Source organism: Canis aureus, chromosome 16 (genome assembly GCF_053574225.1).
Source record: "Canis aureus isolate CA01 chromosome 16, VMU_Caureus_v.1.0, whole genome shotgun sequence".
Classification (NCBI taxonomy): Eukaryota; Metazoa; Chordata; class Mammalia; order Carnivora; family Canidae; genus Canis; species Canis aureus.
Window position 1 is genome coordinate 42,642,036 of NC_135626.1, and position 22,296 is coordinate 42,664,331.

Consider the following 22,296-nt stretch of genomic DNA (forward strand, 5'->3'; position numbering starts at 1 on the left):
CTCCCCGCCCACCCAGCGCGGCCGGCGCCGCCCGGGCCCACCCCCGGGCCGTTTCCCTCCCAATTTGGGAACCGCGCGCCCAGGGACAAAGGGGGAGGGCGCGCCGGGGGCGGCGGCGGGCCGCGGGGCAGACGCCCCTCGGGGATCGGCGGGAAGTCTCGGCAGCGGCCCCGCCCGCCCCCCCCCACGCGGCCGCACACGTCCCGGGACCCCTGCCCCCCCCCGCAGCCCCTTCCCCCGGCCTCCGCACAAGTTCTCCCGCCCCCCCCGAGCTCCGCCCCTTGCCCGCTTCGGAGCCGGCCCTGCGGCCGCCCCTCACCGGGCGGCGTGTTCCCCGGGAGCCGCCTCCTCCGCCGGGCCTCGGCCCGTCCCACCGGCCGCCGCCTCATGTGCCCCGCGTCGCCATCGCCTTCGCCGCCACCTCTCCTCCAACTCTCGCCGCCGCCCTCGCCTCAGTCTCCAGCCGAGGCCGAAGCCGCTCCCGCCGCCGCCTCCCGCTCCCGCCGCCCGGACCCGCGGGGAGGCGCCTGCGCACTACGCGCCGCGGTGGGGGCGGGGGCGTCCCGCCGCGGCCTGGGAGCAGGGGGCGCGCGGCACGTGGCGCTCGGGTGGGAGGGGGCGCCCCGGAGCGCGCGGGCGGCGGCGCGGGCGTCCAACTTTCCGCGGGCGGGCCCTCGCGCGCTCCCGGGCAGCCCCGGAGGCGCGGAGCGTGTGGGTGCCACCCGCGTGGAGTCTGGACCCGGGTGGGCGCAGACCTCGCCCCCAGGACAATTCATTCCTCCAGCTTGCTCCTTGGGGCAGCAGCCCCCCGGCAGCCAGCGCCTCACTTTGCGCTTTGTGCCTCTGTCTCTGCCGGAGGACACGCCTTACCTGGGCATCCTAGGTCGGTCCTACGAGCCTCGGAGTTGTCTTCTGTGCGCTCCGCCGAGGCCTGGGTCCAATGTGACACATCAGGATGCTGACGCCCGGGTCTAGGTTCTGCTCCTACAGGCAGTCGTCGGGCTACCCATCCTCCCTCCTTTGAGTCGTGGCTTTTAGTGGCGTTCTAGATACTTTTGAGGTCCCGGGCTTCTCGGATTTGCAAGACCCTAATAGGCCATTTCCTCTTAACCCCTTGCATCCCAGTGGGATCCCATTCAAAGGACTTTCTGAAGATTTGCACGCATGGGAATCTCCAGCCTTAAACTTCCTCGCCTCTGAGGAATCTGGAAACTCCTTCAAAATGCTTTTAAGTACAGTGAGTCCGTGCCTAACAACGGAAGTCGTACTAAGGAGATGATAGAGTACTTGGTATTATGTTAGACAACTCCTGTACTCCTGAATTATCTCATTTGACCATCACTATACAAAAGGATAGGCTTCCACTTTACCCTTTTGACCACAGAGGAAATTAAGCTCTAACAAATGAGGTGACTTGTTACAGGTCAAACCTTCCCATCCCGAAAGCCAGGCTGGAACTAAAGGCTAGTTCATAGGGCTGGGCATCTGGCCCACTGACAAAAGTTTTGTTTGGCCAGTACAATGTTTTCTAAAAGTATGAATTAATTGCCGAAAGTTTAAAATCCAGAATTTTGGCTTCTCTCAAATTGTGGGAGGGGAAATGTGCCCTTTGAGCCTCTAGTTTCAATGGGTGCCTACTTCTGAGTAATATTTATTTATTTAGGGCAGGCACTGTCTCCATTTAGCTGTTTGAATCATTTTCATTACCTGCTTGACCTCTGTATTTAAGTTCTCTTCCCCCAAAACTTGCCATGCCCTAGTCATTCCCACCCCCACCCCCCCATCACATCACCTTTCTACAAATGTATTTAAAATGACAAGTGTGAGGACCCTGTAAATATATGAAGATATGATAAAGAACATGTCTTACTTGGGATGCCTGGGTGGCTCAGCGGTTAAGTGTCTGCCTCTGGCTCAGGGCATGATCCTGCGGTCTGGGGATGGAGTCCTGAATCAGGCTCAGGTTGTGGTCCCTGGTCCTGGGATCAAGTCCCACATTGGGATCCCTTCAGGGAGCCTGCTTCTCCTTCTGCCTATGTCTCTGCCTCTCTCTCTGTCTCTCCTGAATAAATAAAATCTTAAAAAAAAAAAAAAAGTCAAACTAAAATAACACAGGAGACAACATCACTATATAGATTAAAATATTAAAACTAATATCCTGCTTGTGCACCTCTACATTGGTACAAATCGCTTTGGAAAATGGCAGTATCTGGGGATCCCTGGGTGGCGCAGTGGTTTGGCGCCTGCCTTTGGCCCAGGGTGCGATCCTGGAGACCCGGGATCGAATCCCACATCGGGCTCCCTGCATGGAGCCTGCTTCTCCCTCTACCTGTGTCTCTGCACCTCTCTCTCTCTCTGTGACTATCATAAATAAATAAAAATTAAAAAAAAAAAAAAAAAGGAAAATGGCAGTATCTACTAAAGCTAAACTTATGCCTACACTATGACTGCAGTTCCATGGAAATTCCACAGAAATGTGCACAGATGTTTCCCAAAATACATGTAGTAATATGTTCATAGCAACATTATTTGTAATAGCCAAAATACTGGAAACCCCCCAAATGTCCAACAACTGTAGAAAGGATATATGAAATGTTATAGTCACACAATGGTACCTTTGCAGCAACGACAATGAATGATCTACAATTACATGAGATAGATGAATCTCACAAAACTTTCCATTTATATGAAGTTCAAAAACAGGCTAAAGTACCCCTTGTTGTTAGGAATAAGGATAATGGTTACTTAGGGGTAAGGTTAGTCACAGGGAGCATGAGGGGGCTTTTGGGGGACTGGTCCTGTTCTAGATTGGATGTTGAATACACGAATGTATTTAGTTACCACATCTGAGCTGTACACTTTTTTTTTTTCCTCAAGATTTTATTTATTCATTCATGAGAGACACAGAGAGAGAGAGAGAGAGGCAGAGACACAGGCAGAGGGAGAAGCAGGCTCCATGCAGGGAGCCCGATGTGGGACTCAATCCCGGGACTCCAGTATCACGCCCTGGGCCGAAGGCAGGCGTTAAACTGCTGAGCCACCCAGAGATCCCTGAGCTGTACACTTTTGATAGTACACTTTTGTGCGGCATATTAAGATTTCAATAAAAACCTTTAAAGTGTGGGGCGCCTGAGTGGCTCAGTCAGTGCTTGCTTCGGCAGCACATATACTGAGTGGCGGCTCAGTCGGTTGGACGTCTGACTCTTGGTTTTGGCCTGGGTCATGATCTCAGGGGTTTGGGATCAGGCTCTGCACTGGGCAGGGAGGCTGTTTGAGATTCTCTCCCTCTGCCCCTTGCCCCCGCACGCTTTCTCATTCAAATAAACAAATCTTTAAAACATTTAAAGTGGCGTTAAAAATTTGATTATGTATGCACGTATTATATATAAATAAGATATATTGAATGTGGGGGATCCCTGGATGGCTCAGCAATTTAGCACCTGCCTTCGCCCAGGGCGTGATCACATCAGACTCCCTGCATGGAGCCTCCTCTCTCTGCCTGTGTCTCTACCTCTCTCTCTCTCATGAATAAATAAAATCTTAAAAAAAAAAAAGATACATTGAATGTACATTAGGTATTATTCTCCTATAAATTCATGGATGAAACTGCTGAGGAAGGCTTCCTATCTGCCCATTCTTCATGGAGACCGGGAACAATACACTTTGTTACCTTACCTTACTACCAAACCTGTAGCCCCATCTGTCTTCTGGTAGAACCTTTTAAAGATGGAAATAATGATACTCAAGGAAGTTAAGTTATTTTACCTGCAGATAAGTTAAAAAACAAACCAGAAATATAACTCTTCTTTCTTCTATCACCTTGCTAGCTAGTGACATCTTTTAATGGGTTCTCTGATCCAGGCAGTCAGCAGCGATGTAGGAAAGATGCTAGAGTTCGAAGCTGATGGCTAAGAAAGAATTCTTGAGACGTCTTTGGTGCAAAAAGATAGTTTTATTAAAGCATGGGTCAGGGCAAGTGGACAGAAAGAGCTGCACTGGGCTTATGAGGAGCAATTAATTACATATTTGAAGCTGGGGGAGGTGAGGGAAAAGGGAAGTTTTCAAAAGAACTTTCATATGGTAAAGAGGATCTTTAAGATACCGGAGGGCTTGCCAATGTCAAATTAAGGTTGTTTTTTCCCTCTAGCAAGGCATTAGCATTAAGACAGTAGGGCTCTTCCTGGAGGAACATTATAGTCTCCCGGGTTCAAGTATTTGTCAATGGGCTACAGGACATTTAATTTTACGCACACTTCCTTCTGAAAGTTAGGTTATTGATAAGAATTTTTTTTCTTAAAAATCACTACATTTGTAAACTGAGGGAGACTCTTGTCTTGCAGGACTGTAATCTCTATAAATGTTTCCTTCCCTTAGCAGCTGGGAGTGCCTGAAGAATGTCACACATATCCCACCTAGGGGGTGGTTGTGGCCGTGTCAGCTTGTGCTTTGTCTTTAGTTTGCCTTCTGCTCCTTCATCAACAAGGATCTGGAGCAAACCAGGGCAACTACTAGAATGTGAGTTCCCTGGAGGCAGGACCAATGCCTCTCAGCTTCTGGAATAGAGTTCAGCCCATAGTAGGTGCTTAGCAAGTATATGCAGAGTGAATGAGTAACTGAGAGCTTGCCATGGCTAGCACAAAAAGGACTACCAGACGGAAGGAAAAAAAAAAGCCCCAAGCTTCAAATAGGGAATGGGTCTGGTTTCCAAGCCTTGGGCAAAGAGCAGCAGTGCAGGCGGGTGCTGTGAGAACCGTATTGCTTTTTATTCACATGGGGCCCAGGCAGGAAAGGATCAAAATCCAGTTTGAGAACTTGAGAGTCACCCTGGGGCTCTGCGGTTTGGGAACTGCAGGGTCAACTTGAAGACTCCAGTGTGTCACTATTTCCATTACACATTTTCCAGGGTCCCTACTTGGCTGATAAAGTCAGAGTAGATTGTTGTGTCCTGGGGGATGGGAGAAAAGGCTCAGAGAGGTAGAATTTTCAGAAAGCTCCCTGTTGGCAACAGGAAGCCCTCCGGGGCCAGGGCCCCCGACTGGCTGGATAGTGAGGAAGCTTCTTGTTAAAGCAACTCTTGATTGCACGTGCTGATGGGGAGGCGGGTATTTGTAGCACTTCCCTCTCCCCAGTAATCCCCTGCAGTTTCAGTTGACCTGTGAGGCACATTATACTGTTTCTCTCAGCCACAGGGATGGTAAGGCAGATTTTTTTGTTGTTGTCAAAAGAATTTTTTGAATATGGTAATACAAGTAGTACAGAAGAACAGTAAGATGACCCCCACCAGTGCTTCCCTGAGCTCAGTTAGCAGTTCCTGTGTATTAATGAAATTTAAATTAAGGTCAACTTACTTGTAAATGAGGGATAGGTGAAGTGTGTGCAGGAGATGGGGGTTTGGGAGAAGGGTATGGGAGAGGACCTGTTCTGGTACTACCCATTAGGGAAGGACTTTTGGATGCACTTAGAACACAGTGGGCTGGCTCAGGAACTACCCTGCATTGGTAAGAACCAGTGCAGTAGGTGTACAGTCTTTGAATTTCTGGAAGTTCTCTCTGCCCAACTATTTGTACTTGTTTACTCATATTTCTAAGATGGTGTGAGAATGTGATGGTGAAATGTACATGAAGTCCCATTATTACTTGCTGTGTTAATTTTCCACTGTAAACTGGTCTATAGTGGTTAACATTATTGGTTGGATAGCTCAGCCATTTAACTTGCTGTGCCATCTGGCTGTTACTTACCCTCTGTGAGCCATGGTTTATCTGTAAAATGGGGATCATGAGATCCATCTGTTGGGGCTGTTGGGAGGATTAGGTAAAATATGTTAAGTGCCAAACCTTGTAGGCTCCTAAGGCATTAGTCCCCTCCCACAGTGTTCTTTAGAGGAGGCCAGGTAATTTGGATCTTAGCAAAACACTGCAAATCTCTGGAGCACCCATTCGTCATCTGATACAGGTGTGTCTTAATACGCAGTTCAAAATTGGTCCTTCACAAGACGTGATTCTACATCATCAGCATTACTACAGTCGGATGCAGTCTTCCAATCACTTCCATCCACATCCTCTTAGCTTTTTCAATAGGTGAGTAGTCTCCCCAGAAAGATTAGTGGTGCATCAAGGCACTTTCCTGGCCCCAGGCCTGTGGCTCTTGGGGCTGTCCTTGGACAAATACTGCAATGTCCTTTGAACTCACTGCCTGCTTTCAAGGGAGGGGATGGATGTCCTACCCTCCCTCCTTACCCCAGGCACTTCCTAGAGGCTGCCTCAGCCTAGGCACGTTATCTGGAAACTTCCACTGCCCCAGCCTGTTCCTGTTTCCCCATTCCTGGCACCTCAAGTCCCTGAGACACTACTATATATGGCCTAATGCTTTCTCTCCTGCGATTCCCCCAGCCCTTCAGCCTGGGTCCTTCCAATTCAAACATCGTCTTCTGTTCTTTGTCCAGTTCATTCTTCAGCATCCCCTCACTCACAGCACTCCCTAGCTCAAGGCCCCTAGCTCCCTTGGACTATATATAGTACAGCAGTGTCTTAGATTGTGCAGCACTTCGAGTCCTAGCTACCCCCCACCCAATGCAATAGGGAGAACAAGACTGAAGCTTTTAGTTAGGGTCACGAAGCCCGAGAAAGAAAAGAAACTTGGAGAGGGGCAAGGTTGTGCTGAATTGTGACCACTTAGAATATTGTAACCTTTCTATCTGTTGTCAGGGACTTTCCACCTCTCCCTCAGCCTGCTACCCGTTCCCTGACACTTGCTCATTTTGGAGGAAGAGGAGCAAGCAGTGTGCAGGGGAATTCTAACAATCATCTTATTTAACTCTTACAGTGATTCTATGAGTAGATGCTACCTCTATTTTACAGACATAGCATAGACGCAAAAGAAGGTTGAGGTTGGGATCCCTGGGTAGCTCAGTGGTATAGCGCCTGCCTTCGGCCCAAGGCTTCATCCTGGAGTCCCAGGATTGAGTCCCACATTGGGCTCCCTGCATGGAGCCTGCTTCTCTCTCTGCCTGTCTCTGCCTCTCTCTCTCTCCATCTCTCATGAATAAATAAATCTTAAAAAAAAAAAAAAAAAAAAAAGGTTTGAGAGGCATAAGACCAAGTATTCAGAGTGGTCATTCAAGCAGCTAACTGACCCCATGTCTGACTGTGGCCTACACTCTGGATCCATTAAATCTGTCTGCATCCCTCAATTAGACTCCTCTAAATTAGAATTTCTAGGAGTCTGACATGACCTGGAAGGAAAAAAGATTTACTAAGTAAATTACTAATGTAGAAATGCTTAAATAGAAATAATTATTGAAGACATGGCATAACAAAAATGTTATAATTTATCATAGCTGTTTACTGAAGTAGGACTCTATATAGAAATCTGTTCCTTGAAGTTTTAGTTACTGTGTGTTCTCTGAAGTGAAAAACAATTTTATTTCTTCTATTTCAAGACTTTCTCTCCACTCTACAATCCTTCTCCCATTAGTCCAGAGCAGTGAGATTTGACTTTAGGAACAGTTAAAATCTAGGGGTCTTCTGTTCCTTACTATGACCTGGGGCAAGACCTTTAACACAAGCCTGTTTTTCATCTGTGAAACGGGAATAGTACCTACCTTACAGAGTTGTGAGGATTAAATAAAATAACCTAATTAAAGCAATTAGCATATTTCTTCCCCACAGGTACTCAGAAAACTCATAGCAACTTTGTATATTACTCTTTTCTCCAATCTGGGCTGAGTTGCTATAGGAGCATCAGCAGAAGCCCAAGAAGGGAGAACTTCTCAAGGAAGTTGAATTTCACTTTCCATAGTTTGGCCTCTGTTCTCCAAAGAGCTTGGAGTTGATCTTGATTTTTGCTCTGTTTCATCCAGGCATTTCCATCCCACCTCTGACCCAGACCATCCATCTCTTGAGAATTCAGGCCACCATTGGGACCAGGAGAGGCAGCCCAAGAGAGTGTGTGTGAATGACTGGGAGGAGAGTTCCCATGGACGCTGGGGATATGTGAGGGCCCTGGGGAACTGCTCTGACCCTGGATCTCTTCCTAGAGCAGTGAGTGCTGGGGAGAGAAAAAGACATCAGCTGCTGGACGGACTTCCAGTGCTGAAAAGCCCCTTTAGACAGACACATGGGGCTGAGGATCCAGGGAATGAACAAAGGCCTGGGATGGAACAGGACTCTCCATAGTGTACTCCAATCTTTTTTCACTTGCTTATTGGCAAGAAGGTTCTTTCCTCCTCTTTTCTGAATCCAGGGTACCACAATTGATTAGCATTCCTAAACTTCAGCCTTGATGAAGAGGGTTTCTGCTTGGCCAGCCTATGGGAAGCAGGATAGGAGTACAAACTCTGGAGCCATTCAGACCTAGATTCAGATCATGACACTGTCATTTACTAGCTGTGCACCATTACATAAGTTAGCCTCTTAGAAGCTCAGTTCCCATTCTATGAACAAACTGCTACTTATCACGTAGAACAACTTAAAGGCCCGAAATGTAAATACCTCAAAAAAAAAAAAAAAAAAAAAAAGACAATATAGGTCTGTTGTCACCTCTGTCCTGAGTAAGCATCTTACCTGGAGTCAGTTTAAGGAGCCCTGGAGATGAGGAAATCCTAGTGGTTACAAACTGGATGAATCTCCTTGGTCCTGAGAGCATCCTTGAAAGGATCAAGACCCAGACCAGAGAGCCTGCCTCCCACAACTGGGGCTTTTTTTGGGGGGGGGGGGGGCGTTTTATTTGTATCCCACATTGTCCATGAGTGTTTGAAGCAGTATAGCTTGGGGGGGGGGGGGGGACACACCCAGGATCCCTACCTGTCCTAGCCTCTATATTCCCAGCTCAGTTCTCTGTAGCAGGTCCCTGTCTGATCCAGCCCCTTACATCCATGGGAATAAACAGACTGAATCTAGTTAAGGGCTCCCACCATCTCATCTTTCATTACTTTTCAGTGCTTGTAACTCTGGCCTGGAACTCAGCAAGTGGGGGGTTAAGACTGATGCCCTGGCCTATCTCCTCCCCTCTCCATTCCTGACTTCAAAGTCCCCATTAAAGCTTGCTTCCCTGACCCCACAGTGGCAGCTCCATCATCGGCTTCTGGCCAGTTCAAAACAGCAGATGCTGAGCCCTGGCTGGGCTGCTCGCACTCTACTTTCTAGCCATCTCCTAGGGTAAGCACCAGCATGCTGAGAACCTGTGGGGCCTGACAGTCCTTGTTTCTCCAGAAGAGAAGCAGCAACTAGGAATAGAGGTCACCTCACACAGGGAGTCTGTCTCATGGTTAGACCTAGACGGCACCCCACAGGCAGAAGCCCTGGTCTGTGGACCAGGACTCTGGGAGCCTGTCTAATTTGCAGTCAGAGAAGATGTTTACTGGGTTAGCAAGTAGAGCAACAGGGATCACGTACCCTGGGAACGAGGTAAGGGTTTGGCAATGGCAATGAACCTGCCAAGAGATGAAAACGGGAGTTCAGGGACCAGAATTAGTTCTGTTAGTACTAATGTCCAAAATCCATGCTAAATTATTCACAAATCAATGTCTAATCATTTTCATGTTTGGCTCTGGTGATTCAGTAACCAGTGCTGGAACACTGTCCGGTATGGCTCTGGTTCCCCGGGGCCAGATCCTGTTCTGTAGCTCCCTCAGGAACCACCATCACAGATTCAAGGCCAGTGGGGGTCCCAGGGCTCAAGGCCTGTTCCTCCCACTCTCATCTGTGGATTTTTCCAGCTGCTTTTCTTGATCCAAGGATCACACAGGGATACAGATGGAAGGGTGTGTGTGTGGGGGGGCGGGGGCGGCAGGAAAACCAGTGAAGTCAGAATGAGCTGGGGAAGAGGCAAATGTTAGGAAGAAATGGGAGAAATGGCACTCGTGGTCCAGCCATCTGAGACAAGGCACTTGGGACATCTTTTCAAGTAGCGGCTGAGTTGAGGCATGGTAAGAGAGGGTCTTAGCAGGCAACTCCCTCCTTTCTCCCCCAGACTGAGGAGAATTGGGAGTTCTTATTGTGGGGTCCCTCCTTCTAGGTCTGGGCTGAAGCCTCAGAGCCCCAGCTGCTAACATCTGGGGCCAGGATCATGTCTGCTAACAAAGGCTGCTGGGTACCACCCGAGGGTGAAGACAGTGTGTCTCAGAAGTTCCTGAGGAAGACCAGGGAGTCTCCGCTGGTGCCTATAGGTGAGTAGGACAATAAGGAATGAAGGTGAGGAGGGGCTTTCCCTCAGAGATAAGGTCTCATCTTTTCAAATGAAGCAGAGAACTCAAGTGTCATACCCACTAAGCAGTCAACAGCTAGGAGAGGAGTGAACCAGCAGCAGAGGTGCCAAGGTAGAAAGGGACATGCCTGACAATGAAATGAGGGAGTCTGGGTGGGTGGAGGTGGAGGCCAACTGCAGACCTGGGTGTGGGGACAGGTAGGGCATTAGCACCAACGTCAGGATAGGAGCAGTTTGGGATCTCCCAGGGCTTCCTTCCTCACGGCCTTGGGAGAGTATGAAAGTAGTTGGGGGAGCCAACAGAGATGATGGGAGTAGGAGGCTCAGGATGGGCTATTCATACGTACAGGGATCACCGGAGGGGGGCAGCAACTCGATATTCTGATGATGCCGGCCCCTTGCCATGTACAGCGGCAGGAAAGTAGGGGTTTGTCTAGATGCCCAGCTGCCTGGTGAGGGGTCTCTCATCAGGGGAGCTGTGTGGTTGGTGACTGAGGGCCAGCCGTCACGTTCTCTGCCCACAGGCTTAGGTGGCTGCCTGGCAGTTGCAGTCTACCGCATTTATCGGCTGAAGGCCCGTGGTTCCACCAAGATGTCCATACACCTGATTCACACCCGAGTGGCAGCACAGGCCTGTGCTGTGGGTGCAGTCATGCTAGGTAAGTGGCTGCTGGGGAGTGGGTGGCCCTAGGAGAACGGGACAGCTGATGAGGAAGAATCTGCCTGGGAGTCCTGACAGTTAAGGGATCGTGATTTCAGCCTCCGCCCCCTCCGGACGGCTCCACAGCAAGCCCTGGGTGAAGTCCTCAAGCCAAGCCATTTTAGGGGTTCCCTGTTTTACCTCCTGTCCCAGGGCCAGTGGGGATGGTACAGTTGGTTTCATGAGTTTGTCCTAGAGGTGAACAAAATCACACAGCAGAATGCATGCTGACTTTCTTTTCCTCTCTGGGTCAAGATTACTTACTAGCTGGGTGACAGCGGACAAATCCCTCCTCTGAGCCTCAGTGTCCCTGTATACAGCATGATGATAAGCAGCCTGGCTTGCTGACCTCACAGATTGCTGCGAGGTTTCTCTGATAGGTGATCTATGTGGAAGGACTTTGTGAATGGTCAAGGGGGGCGGTTTCCCTAGGCCATGTGGTCAGGTGCTGGCAGCAGCTGATGAGACATCGAGCAGAAAGATGAGCAGGGCAGCTGGACTCTCAGGGGAATGGCTGGAGTCAGTCCCAGGAGAGCCAGAGGATGCGTGCAGGGTTCCGTGTTATGGGATGTTTTCCCTTCTCCTTCTCGCAGGTGCTGTGTATACGATGTACAGAGACTATATCAAGCGAACAGCACAGGATGACGGGGAGAAGTAGGATTCCTGTAGGGCCTGGGGCAGCCAGAGCTTCTTCCATCAATCCCTGGTATGTTCCTAATAAAGCAGTTTTGAGGAAAACCAAGTCTCTTCTTCACATGGGGATACAGGAAGGTACTGGTAGTGGCTGGTGTATGTGTGGTGGTGGTGGAGGGATTAGAGAAAGGGCTAGAAATCAGAGTTCTGGCTCCCTCAACTCCAGGGCAAGGGAGATAGTTCAATGGGAATGGCCTCTGGTTCCAGAAGCCTAACATCTCCCAAGCCATCCCAGGTCCCACCCAGAAAAAGCATAACAGAAAGACAGGTGTGGGTGGGGAAAGGTGGAGGCAAGAAAGTGGCCTCAACATTCATGGGAACACTGAATTAAGAGGCAGGCATCCCTCTCACCACAGATTGCTGCCCTGGGGACCCGGGCAGGAAGACTACAGCTGGGAGAAGAGACACAGGAGACATATATTCAGAACCCAAGTGTCAGGACCAGAATACGCTGGAGAGAAGGGGATGAGGGGGAGGAGGAGGGGGTGTGGGGATGAAAAGAACAGAGTAAGGCAGAGGTCTGAATGTTCTGTTCAGTTAAAAACCATGTCTAAGGTCAAACTTGTACAAAAAAAAAAAAAAAAATTCCACGTAAATCCTGAAGACAGGGCCCCTTGGGGTTAAACACTTCGTCCCCTTCTTCTGAGCCCAAGCTCCACTCTGTTCCCTGGGAATGGAGCCAGGCAGAGGCCGCAGAGGAACCAGGAGGCCAAATATTCCTCCCTTGCTGGGACTCTGGGTCGGAGGGCTTGGGGTTGTTAAAAATGGCCATAGCAGCTCTCAGACGCTCGCTGACAACATGGGAGTCCGGGTCACACCAGGTCCCAGCTTTAAGTCCAGGATACAGCCTGCTGCAGGGAGCAGGGGCTGCCAGGAGTCCCAGCACTCACATGGGGTAATTGAGTACAACATCCTGCTTGGCGAGCTCCAGCAACATGGGATCATCGAAGAACTTGCTGATGCTTACATCCTCACTCAGGCCCTGCAGAATGGGGGCAGATGCAAGAAAGAGCCCTATGTGGTGGCCACCAGAGCTGGAGACTGCCCAAGACCTGTGCTGGAGGGGGAGGATGGTGGGAGATGGAACTTTTGCCCAGCTATTCAGGAATTGCCACTGGGGAGGAGAAGATGCTCCCTTCCCAGCCAGACTGGTCCCAGAAGGCCAGTGACCCGAGGCCTGTAAAGTTTGCACCTCTCTGCATGGTGTAGTGAACAGTTCTTTCAGTCTTTGGGAGAAAGGTCCCAAAGTTAGAAATGAAGAGAGATCCAACTCCTGCCAAGAGCCCTAGGATTGAGGGTTGACCATGGGCCTCAGGGATGCATACCTTCCTGCGACGGGTTTTGATCATGAATTCCCGGGCCAGGTGAGGAGCAGGCTGTGGCTCCAGGGGGCGAATGACAATGCTCTTGTCCAGAGGATCACCAGGTACAATCTAAAAAGTAAGGTGGTTATCGATGGTCTAGGGCTCTTCTCTAGGATGCTAGAAATCTCACTTGGGGCTTGGAAGGGGAACAGATCAGTGGAGGCTGGCCTTGAACAGGTGGGAGGCGACCTTGGCCAGTCTGCACCATTTTCTCACCTGCCAATGGTGGAAGACAGATAACGAAAAGGCCTGCCCTTGGGTGTGAGTCCGTAGATCAGTCTCAAAGCCAAAAGAGTCAATGGCGGGGATGAAAGCTTTGATTGTGTAGAGAGGGGAGCCTGGGATGGGTGCATCCTGAGTCACATGCCCCCTGCGACAAAAAAAAAAACAAAACCTGAGTCCCTTGTCCTACAGAGACCCAAAGCAGAGAAGAGAATCTGGCCCCAAATGTACCACAACACAGAGTGACCACCAAAGAAAGAATAACCACAATCATGCTATAGTGGGTGGAAAAGGCTTGGGGCCCTCAGTATCATTTCCTGTGGCAGTCAAAGGGGCAGTGACTGCTAGGCAAGAGTGGAAACTCTGATGGGACAAGGTCCTATAGACATTCCCCCCCACTGACACACTTCAGTACTTTCCCCAGAGGCTAAGGAGAAAGGGCCCAAGAAGGAAACCTCAAATTTGTATCTGCAGTGAAGCTGGGGATTGCCTCAAATCTTTCCTACTTCCTCTGAAAAACTAGCTCACTAGGTTTTAAGGAGCAAATATAGTGTAGAAGGCTCATCTCCTTCCACACAGGAACCCAGTTACCTCTTGCTGGGCTCCTGCTCTCTGCACCCTCCCTGACGTGCCATGCTGGTGGCTCACCTGCGCCTGGCCAGGACGGTGTACACAGCAGAGACACAATCTGCAGGAGCTTGGACCTCTACAAAGTAGTATGGCTCCATCAGACGAGGAGTGGCCTGCAGTGGGGCAAGATGAAAGGTTTCCTCAGCTTGGGGAAGGCTGACGACTGAGGACCTGGGTAAAGAAAAGGCTGGAGGGACTGTAGTCTTGATGCCCCCAAAGCCTGGACCTCCTGGACCTGCACTTAATGCCCTCCTGGAGCAGGCTGGCCCTACCCACTCACCATGAGGAAGGCAGAATAGACGACTCTCCTTGCTGTGGGGATGATTTGGCCCCCACCCCGGTGCAGGGGCTCTTGGGCAACCACTGCATCCAGGATCTTAAACTTGACATTTCGAATCACTGAAACAGAGATGGGGAAACTGCTGAGTGAGGAGCAATTGAGGTGTCAAGGGCCCAAGGGCAGAGCAGCAAAGAGCCTCTAGCAGCATGGGAGCTATCTTGAGGCCACAAAAGCTATGGCACAAAATCATCCTGCAGATGGGTATTTTGATAGGATACCATGGCCTAAAGCAGAGGACAGAAGTTAAGCACACATTCTTTGTGTTCGTTTCAGGTCATGCCCAGACATCATAAAGCTTTCCTAGTTTATGTGCATTTTATGCAGGTATTTAATTATTTCTGGATAGAGAATAAATTCAAGGAATTGCACATTTCTTCCCACTAAATCCAATCTTGGTCTATAAACTATTCCAATACATCTTCCTCCTGATACTTCTCTTCAAACACATTTCTTCTCAGGACTGAAGAGCAAATGTCAGCCTAGAAATAACTGTATATCCAGGATGTCCCAAGCAATAGTACTAGGACAGGGAGAGAGGAGAGAGAAGAGAGGAGGCTGCCCCAGGACACAGGCTAGCCTTGTGTGCTGAGCTGCCTCTCCTGCCAGGGCCCACAGGTGAGCCTATTTCACCTCATATGCCCAGGCACAAGGAGCCTAGAAGACTGTAGCTGAGGACACAGAGGCGCTAGGGGAACTTACACTCATCACAGAGGGGCCCCTCCCTGGTTCCCCACTGGAAACCTTGAACAATGCTGTCCTTCACTGAGCCGAGAAGAGCCTTGTCCACCTGCACAGAACATGAGGGCATGTGTGAGCACACTGATCATGGCAACAACCAGAATTTAGAGGGACGAGAAGGTAGATATACTGGTAAGACGATTCACGACAAGCCACAACATACTTTTGGGGAAAGAAGTACACTTTGTAGTTTCCTCCACTCAATAGCAAAGAAAGCACCCCCCATTGGCTCCCGCCAGTTCTGCTGTACCTCAGAGGGCAGGGTATCATCTACCAAGATGTTGGGGCCAGTGGCATCAGGGCCAAAAGCCCAGATGGAACGTGCAGCCAGCAGATCCCAATCGTACTTGGTCTGGAAGAATTCTCCCAATTTCTTCCTGGGGGAAGGAGGAGAAAATGGAGGTATCCTGTAGCTCTGCGATTATTACCTGCTGGGGTCACAGATTCTGCCTTCTTGGAGGACAGTTTGCTTCCCAGGACAGGTGGTATGAGAGACTCAACAAGTAGGCTATGGCAGCTGGTCTTTTTTTGTTTTAAAGATTTTATTTTTTGCGCATGTGAGAGAGAGCGAATAAGTGAGAGCATGAGCGCACACAAGAAAGCATGTGCATGTGCTCCAGAGCACAAGCAGGAGGTGGGGGGAGGGAAAGGGCAGCAGACTCCTCACTGAGCAGAGAGCCGATGTGAAACCTGATCCCAGGACCATCATGACCTGAGCCAAAAAGAGATGCTTAACCAACTGAGCCACCCAGGCACCTGGTGCCTCAACCCCTTTCAGCTTTGGAACCAGGGCCACATTCTCTCACCTGTTCCACGTGATCTGGACCACCTCATTCTCTATGTCCTCGGCAAGGCCCTTCTCAAGAGGCTCTGCAATCATGGTAATCTTGTTCCTAGTCAGAAAGGAAATGGGTAATGATGAGGATCAGCAGGACTGGCAGAAGGGGCATTCCTAAGAAAAGGCCGACAAACCAGTGTTATCAGTAAAAGTGAGAGGGCCAGAGAAGAGCAAAAAGGGTTCATCTTCTGTCTTCTTTCATTGGAATCTATCACTCTTTAAAAAAGTGAGGTCTGGGGATGCCTGGCTGGCTTAGTCAGTGGAGCATGCAGCTCTAGATCTAAGGGTCATGAATTAGAGCCCCATGTTCGGTGCAGAGATTATTTAAAAATAGAATCTTGGGATCCCTGGGTGGCGCAGCGGTTTGGCGCCTGCCTTTGGCCCAGGGCGCGATCCTGGAGACCCGGGATCGAATCCCACGTCGGGCTCCCGGTGCATGGAGCCTGCTTCTCCCTCTGCCTGTGTCTCTGTGCCTCTCTCTCTCTCTGTGACTATCATAAATAAATAAAAATTAAAAAAAAAAAAAATAAATAAAAATAGAATCTTAAAAAACAAAAAACAACAAACAATAAAAAAAAGTGGAGCTGGGCAGCCCCAGTGGCCCAGCGGTTTAGCGCCGTCTTCAGCGCCTGATTCTGGAGACCCGGGATTGAGTCCCATGTCGGGTTCCCTGCATGGAGCCTTCTCCTCCCTCTACCTCTCTCTCTCTCTCTCTCTCATGAGTAAATAAATAAAATCTAAAAAAACAAAACAAAACAAGCCAGTGGAGCTGCTAAAACAAATTTAAGATGATCATATTATACAGAAACAAGTGGCAATTAGGACACTCATCTTTAGGGTACCTCTGGCAAAGAATCCACAGCATCACATCTACAGGCCTAAAAGATGAGAGCGCTGGCATAAAACTCAAGCATTCTAAGATTCCATCCCAAGATTTAGGAGCTCTCTATTTCTAAAGCACTTGTGAACAGGGTGGATTGGGGTGGGGAGGAGAGTGTCCCGTCAGTCCCAGGGTCACTTGGACCCCACAGCTCACTTTTTATTGGGCGTTTCAGCAAAGCACTTGAGGGAAGAAGTTTCCACCACTGTCTCACAAAACGTGACAACAGGGTCAGCCACCTGCGAAATGGAATAAATTGTCAGGCAAGGTCTAAATTTGTCGGAAGGACAATCTTCTGACAACGGGAATCCTGAGTTCCCCTTTGCACTACCTCTGCAACAACTCTCTGCTCTTATCGGCAGCAGCAGCAAGTACAATAGTGGGCAAAGAGTCTGTGCCAGTGCTAAGAAGCCTGAAGAAACGCAGCAGAGTATGGAGTTTATGTTCCTTAGTCAAGACAAAGTGTGAGTCGAACCTGGCCCTAAATGATAGTCCCCGAAGGTCTCTTTTAACATCCGTTCAGCCATCCCACTGCCATTCACTGAATACCTCCCATGGCTCTGCTGCAGCTGGCAGTAGGGCCTGCCCGGCAGACCCCTGTTCCATTCTCAACCCCTGGCTCTGGGTAGCACAGCTCCTCCCCGAAGCTCCCACATGGTCCACTACTGGGGAACTCAGTATCTCATAGAGCACTGGTCCCCCGCACATCAGAAGGAGTGTCTAAGACAGTTATGTGAGAGCACTCACTCCCACTTCCATGGGGGCTAGGAGAAGATATGTGTACCAATTAGGAGACAGGAGTCATGCAAAGCACACTTCAACTGAGAGGCCACATCATGGCTCGAGAGCCAGTCCTCACGTCCTGAAACATCCACTGAGCCCTAATCACCAGAGATGGGTTAACTATGTAACTGTTTTCTTAACAAAAGACTGAGAATCACTTCTGCTTGGGAGCCCTGACTTGAAACATTTGACTTTAAGAATAACCCTGCAGAAAGGGGCAAACCAGATCCCAAACACCTTCCCATATAGGGAGCAATAGGTCATGTTTTTCCCAAACATGTCTCCTCCCCTAGTGCCCCCCTCTTCCCTCAGGTCTTCCAAGGGAATCAAAGGTTTGGCTGCTCATAAAATCAGTCTGGAGCTGAGTGTCAAGCTGCTGGACAGGCAGGAGCTCAAGAAAGGAAAACATCGGGATCCCTGGGTGGCGCAGCGGTTTAGCGCCTGCCTTTGGCCCAGGGCGCGATCCTGGAGACCCGGGGTCAAATCCCACGTCGGGCTTCCGGTGCATGGGGCCTGCTTCTTCTCCCTGTGCCTGTGTCTCTGCCTCTCTTTCTCTCTCTGTGACTATCATAAATAAATAAATAAAAATTAAAAAAAAAAAAAAAAAGAAAAGAAAGGAAAACATTGATTTACCTTGATGTCGATCTCTGAGTACATCTTCCGCAAATCGTGCATTACACAGTCTAGGTAGAGTTCCCCAGTACCCAGAATCACGTGCTCCCCAGACTCTTCCACCTGAAACACAATAGCCCTGGTGGTCATGGCCTAGACCTCTGTGCCAGCAACAACTAGCAACAGAATCAACGCTAGGGCCTAGGAGGCGGTGCCCAAATGCACTATTAGAAAGGCACTGCTCAACATCAGTTCTAGCTTCTTCAAGGATCAATGGGGAGCAGGGACTTATGAGTTAAACCTCAAGACACGTAGACCATTCAGAATAGTGCTACTAGGCATAAGGTCACCAATTTATTCCCGTCACAACTCCTTAGGGAACACCCTGCCCTATGTCTATGGATGTAAGTTGACCCTTTAGCCCAGGCCAACTACTCTGAAAAGTATGCTAGATGGCTCAAGAATGTAGAAGGATCAGAATGATTCACTTTTCCCTCTATAATTTCTGGGAAATCAATTCGAAGTGTATTCTCCAAAACACATCTCTTTCACATTGAAAGATACTAGGGAATATGAACACACCCATGTGTACCTTCACTGTGCCCCATCCCCCCAAACATGTCCTGCTTTCAAATGATAGTACTAGACAGGAATACCTGCTCCTGACATAGGCTGTCAGAAGCAGCAGATCAGAGACACCTGGTGGACATGAAGCAGTGGGCAGCACAGACCCACAGGCCCTGGGGCTTGGTAGCTCCTGCAGGTCCTGCGCATACCTTCGTGGTGAGGGATGGATAGCTCTTGTTGACCTTGCGCAGACCATCCAGCATCTTGGGCAGCTCTGAGGGATTGACTGGTTCCACAGCAATCTTGATAACAGATGTGGTGTTGAATTTCAAGGGCCGGAAAATCTGAGCCTGATATTCAAAATGCAAAAGAGTGAGGGCACCTGGCCTGAGTAGGCACCAAAGGTGCAGAGGTCAGAGCAGACCATTCCCCAACCAGGAGCCATAGTGCTGCTTAGAGGCAGCCTGAAGAGCCATTTATTCCCATGCATTTTGGCAGAACAAAGAGAGAGGGAAAGATAAAAGGCCCACCCCTCCCAATTCCTAGCATCCAGGGAGAGTATAGGGAGAAGAGAGCAGAGTCGGATCTAGAACACTGAGCTCATGCTGAGGTCTGGAACCAGGAAGTGGCCATGACTGGGTTAGTACCCTGATAGTTCTGCTACTGGTTGCTCACGTGTGGTGTGGCTCTATGTGACATCCTAGCTTAATAAACTAATCCCGTTGCCTTTTTAAAAAATCTACCTCCTCATTGCCCCGGGGTTCAGTTATAGTTGCTGTCTTTACAATTGGTTGATCAACACCTTCAATCAGAACCCAGTTGCCAGCAGGAACACGGTTCACCTCAATGTGGTACCTGGAGCAACAGAAAAGCAAAATGAAGAGTGCAAAGCACTGAGTCAGGAGCAGGGGTGAGCCAAACAGACACATTCCAGGACGGGAAGGATACCATAAACAATCATACAGCCTCATATATGTGGACAGGCGACCCTTGAACAACACTGAGGTTAGGGGTGCTGATCCCCCATGCAGTTGAAACTCCATGTGTATGTCCTGACTCCTCCCAAAACTTAACTACTAACAGTCTCTGGTTGGCTGGAAGTCTTACTGATAACAGACAATAAACACATACTGTGTGTTATATGTATTCTATATTGTAATTCTTTTTTTTTTTTCATAAAGAGAGAAATTTGGCAAGAAAGTACACGAGCAGGGGGTAGGGAGAGGAAGAAGCGACGCGGGGCTCCAAGATCATGACCTGAACCAAAGGCAGACACTCAACCAACTGAGCCACTCAGGCGCCCTCTATACTTACAATAAAGAAAGCTAAAAGGAGAAAATACTAAGTAAATAATAAGATAAAGAAAATACGTTTATAGAACTATAGTGTATTTATTGAAAAAAAAAAAAATCTCACAAACATATTAAAATGGACCCATGTAGTTCAAACCTGTGTTATTAAAGGGCCAACTGGAGATACAAATTAATTAATTAGCCCATGACAGAAAAACGCATGGTATTGTAAGAGGACAAAGAGGAAAACTGAATTCCAGTTGGATACTAGTGGTAAGCAAGGCACTGCGCCCAAGGGGTAGAATGTAAGGAGATGCCAAAAGCATCACAGAAAACATTGTGACTGTCCTAGCTCATCAATCTTCTGCCTTCTAGGGAACGGGTGAATCTGGAGTGGGGGAAGGGGCTGGGGGCCAGGTGCAGCAGGCAACGTCAGGAACACAACTTCCTGCACTCTGCTTGCTGGCTGAGAAGCCAAACTTATGAACTCATGAGCAGCCCAGAGGTTCAAGCTAAGTCTGATTCTGCAGATGGGGAAGCTACAAGATATCCAGCAAAATCTTCTATCTTGGTCAAAGAATAGTCAGTGGAGGCTGGGAGACAATTTCGTTTGGGAAGAAACACAAAGGTTATGACTTAGGAACACAGAAGAGGAAGAGGATTAAGAGTAAAAATAGAAATCCTGCTACAAAGTTTATACAAGCCTTCAAAATGTGAAGGCAAGGCTCTTGGCATTATCCCAATAGTAGTTGCCTTTTGGCCCTAGCAACTCTGGGTAGTAAGAAGTAGAAGTCAACAGATGTGAGGGAGATCTCCTGCTGATCTCCTGCTGTAGGGGGGGCCATGAAGCTGCTGTGCTTCCAGGGAGGACCACTTCTCCCAGCTCCTGTGGCAGCTCCAGTAATAAGGCCAAGGCATACCTCTACAGGTGATGGTTGGCATTACCTGGCTACGGAGATCCAAAGACGGCCCACAGTGCATATCTGGGAGTCCTCCTCATCTTCTAGGGTGTAGTTCTCCCCCAGGACTTTCACGGGCTGCCCAGCGTGGATGGTGCCACTCAGTACCCGGCCAAAGGCATGAAACTGGACTCCATCATCTGTGCTGTACATCTTGGTAGTGTGGCACATCAGAGGACCCTGGAGGTGGGGACAGAGCATAGGCTCAACCACACATATTCCCAGGGTAAATGCCATGGTCTCCACCTCCCTTGACAGCAATGACATGGGCTCTGTGAAAAGCCCAGATCTAGAGGAAGATGCGTCAATCTCCTGGGAAATTCCAAGCCATGCCCTACCCCCTGCTTAGTATATAGATGTCACAGGCATAGTAAAAAAACCTCTTTTCCTGTTCTCTAGGGAGATGTGGGCAATGGCGAAGAAAAGCAGGTTTAGGATGCCAGACTGGCACTGCATTACAGTACAAGGTTATAAGACATGCTTGCCTCACATTCCCTCTGAAAACATAACTCACAATTTTCAACTGGTTGTATGTTTATGCTGAGAAACTAGACTAAGGAATGACTGGGAAAGACTTTTATTTTTTAAGTAAGCTGAACGCTCAATGTGGGACTTGAACTCATGACTCAGAGATCATGCTCTACTGATGGAGACAGTCAGGTACCCCTGGGAAAGATGTTTTTTAAAGCCCAAGACTGACGAGGTCAGCTACACTTGTTGAATCTTTACTAGTTCAGGTACCATGCTGAACAACTATAATACTTTCCCTATCTCATTCAATTCTTATAACAACCACATACATATTTTAATCCTCATTTTATAGACCACGACTCTTATAAAGATTAAATAATGTTCCCCAAATCATACCACTAGAAGTGGTAACACCAGGCTTTGAATTCAGGTCTGTTTGACGTTGCTCATGGGGAGTGAGTGAAAAGCAAGGATGGAAAGACGGCATTATTCTTATGACCAGAAAACAGGGGACTCATACAGGAGGGGACAAAAATCAAGAGAAATGGTGGGCTTTCCCTTACGTCAGGGTCACAGTCGCTCATGGCCTCGCCGAGATCAGAATCTACACCACCAGTGTAGGTATGCTCAATCTTGGGCTTGGCGCCCACCTTTGGAGAGGGGATATGCTGCACACACATGTCCACAAAGCCTGTGGAAGGAGAAGAGCAAGCCATTACTATACACTCTCACAGGAGTAAGTGAGCGGCTTGAGGTACAGATCTACTTGTGATTTCCAGAAAGCTAAAACTGAAAAGACTGATTTTCAGCTCTTCAAGTTATAGCACCATGAGCTCAGAGGGCAGTACTATCTTACTTTCCTGGGAGTATGTTCTAAAAGATGTCACACTGAGGCCAGGGAGGAGCAAGAAGCAGGGCTCAGTGGTTGCTTGGAACTCAGCTGACAAAAATTTTCAAGTATCTCTATGAATCTATAATCTTATTTTTTTTAAAAGATTTTATTT

The 22,296-nt window shown here is 48.9% G+C and overlaps 3 protein-coding genes across 7 annotated transcripts in view; 1 reads left to right on the plus strand and 2 right to left on the minus strand.

Moving 5' to 3' along the window:
• The window catches only part of GJC1 (gap junction protein gamma 1), a 45,533-nt gene extending 44,299 nt beyond the window's left edge, over positions 1-1,234 (minus strand). Inside the window, exon 1 of one of the 2 annotated variants that reach the window (XM_077853546.1) lies at positions 871-1,234. The gene's annotated coding sequence lies outside the window, so the exon portion shown is untranslated. Of the gene's footprint in view, positions 1-319; positions 497-870 lie in introns of those variants that run through there. The other variant, XM_077853543.1, reaches the window with a different exon arrangement.
• Positions 1,235-9,028: 7,794 nt separating this feature from the next.
• On the plus strand, positions 9,029-11,641 carry HIGD1B (HIG1 hypoxia inducible domain family member 1B). 2 transcript variants are annotated; one of them, XM_077853562.1, is made up of 4 exons: positions 9,029-9,155; positions 10,015-10,165; positions 10,728-10,862; positions 11,497-11,641. In XM_077853562.1, exons 2-4 carry the CDS (start codon positions 10,066-10,068, stop codon positions 11,559-11,561), a joined length of 300 nt encoding a protein of 99 aa, XP_077709688.1. In that variant the 5' UTR covers positions 9,029-9,155; positions 10,015-10,065; the 3' UTR covers positions 11,562-11,641. The 2 variants fall into 2 exon arrangements, with proteins under 2 accessions (XP_077709688.1, XP_077709687.1); XM_077853561.1 differs by lacking the exon at positions 9,029-9,155 and adding an exon at positions 9,716-9,925.
• Positions 11,642-12,111: 470 nt separating this feature from the next.
• EFTUD2 (elongation factor Tu GTP binding domain containing 2) overlaps positions 12,112-22,296 on the minus strand; it is a 46,572-nt gene continuing 36,387 nt past the window's right edge. For all 3 annotated transcript variants that reach the window (XM_077853547.1, XM_077853548.1, XM_077853549.1), the window contains exons 15-28: positions 21,856-21,983; positions 20,808-21,001; positions 19,314-19,425; positions 18,780-18,920; positions 18,025-18,126; positions 16,765-16,847; positions 15,697-15,783; positions 15,141-15,267; positions 14,852-14,939; positions 14,093-14,211; positions 13,831-13,925; positions 13,177-13,330; positions 12,922-13,029; positions 12,112-12,578 (exon numbers count right to left, since the gene is read on the minus strand). In XM_077853547.1, coding sequence (XP_077709673.1) covers positions 12,483-12,578; positions 12,922-13,029; positions 13,177-13,330; positions 13,831-13,925; positions 14,093-14,211; positions 14,852-14,939; positions 15,141-15,267; positions 15,697-15,783; positions 16,765-16,847; positions 18,025-18,126; positions 18,780-18,920; positions 19,314-19,425; positions 20,808-21,001; positions 21,856-21,983 — 1,634 coding nt within the window. In that variant the 3' untranslated portion in view covers positions 12,112-12,482. The remainder of the gene's footprint in view (positions 12,579-12,921; positions 13,030-13,176; positions 13,331-13,830; positions 13,926-14,092; positions 14,212-14,851; positions 14,940-15,140; positions 15,268-15,696; positions 15,784-16,764; positions 16,848-18,024; positions 18,127-18,779; positions 18,921-19,313; positions 19,426-20,807; positions 21,002-21,855; positions 21,984-22,296) is intronic.

Coding starts and splice junctions, on each gene's coding strand:
- HIGD1B (XM_077853561.1), top strand. Junction 10,166..10,727: donor GTCTCCGCTGGTGCCTATAG/GTGAGTAGGACA, acceptor CTCTGCCCACAG/GCTTAGGTGGCTGCCTGGCA. Junction 10,863..11,496: donor TGTGGGTGCAGTCATGCTAG/GTAAGTGGCTGC, acceptor TCCTTCTCGCAG/GTGCTGTGTATACGATGTAC.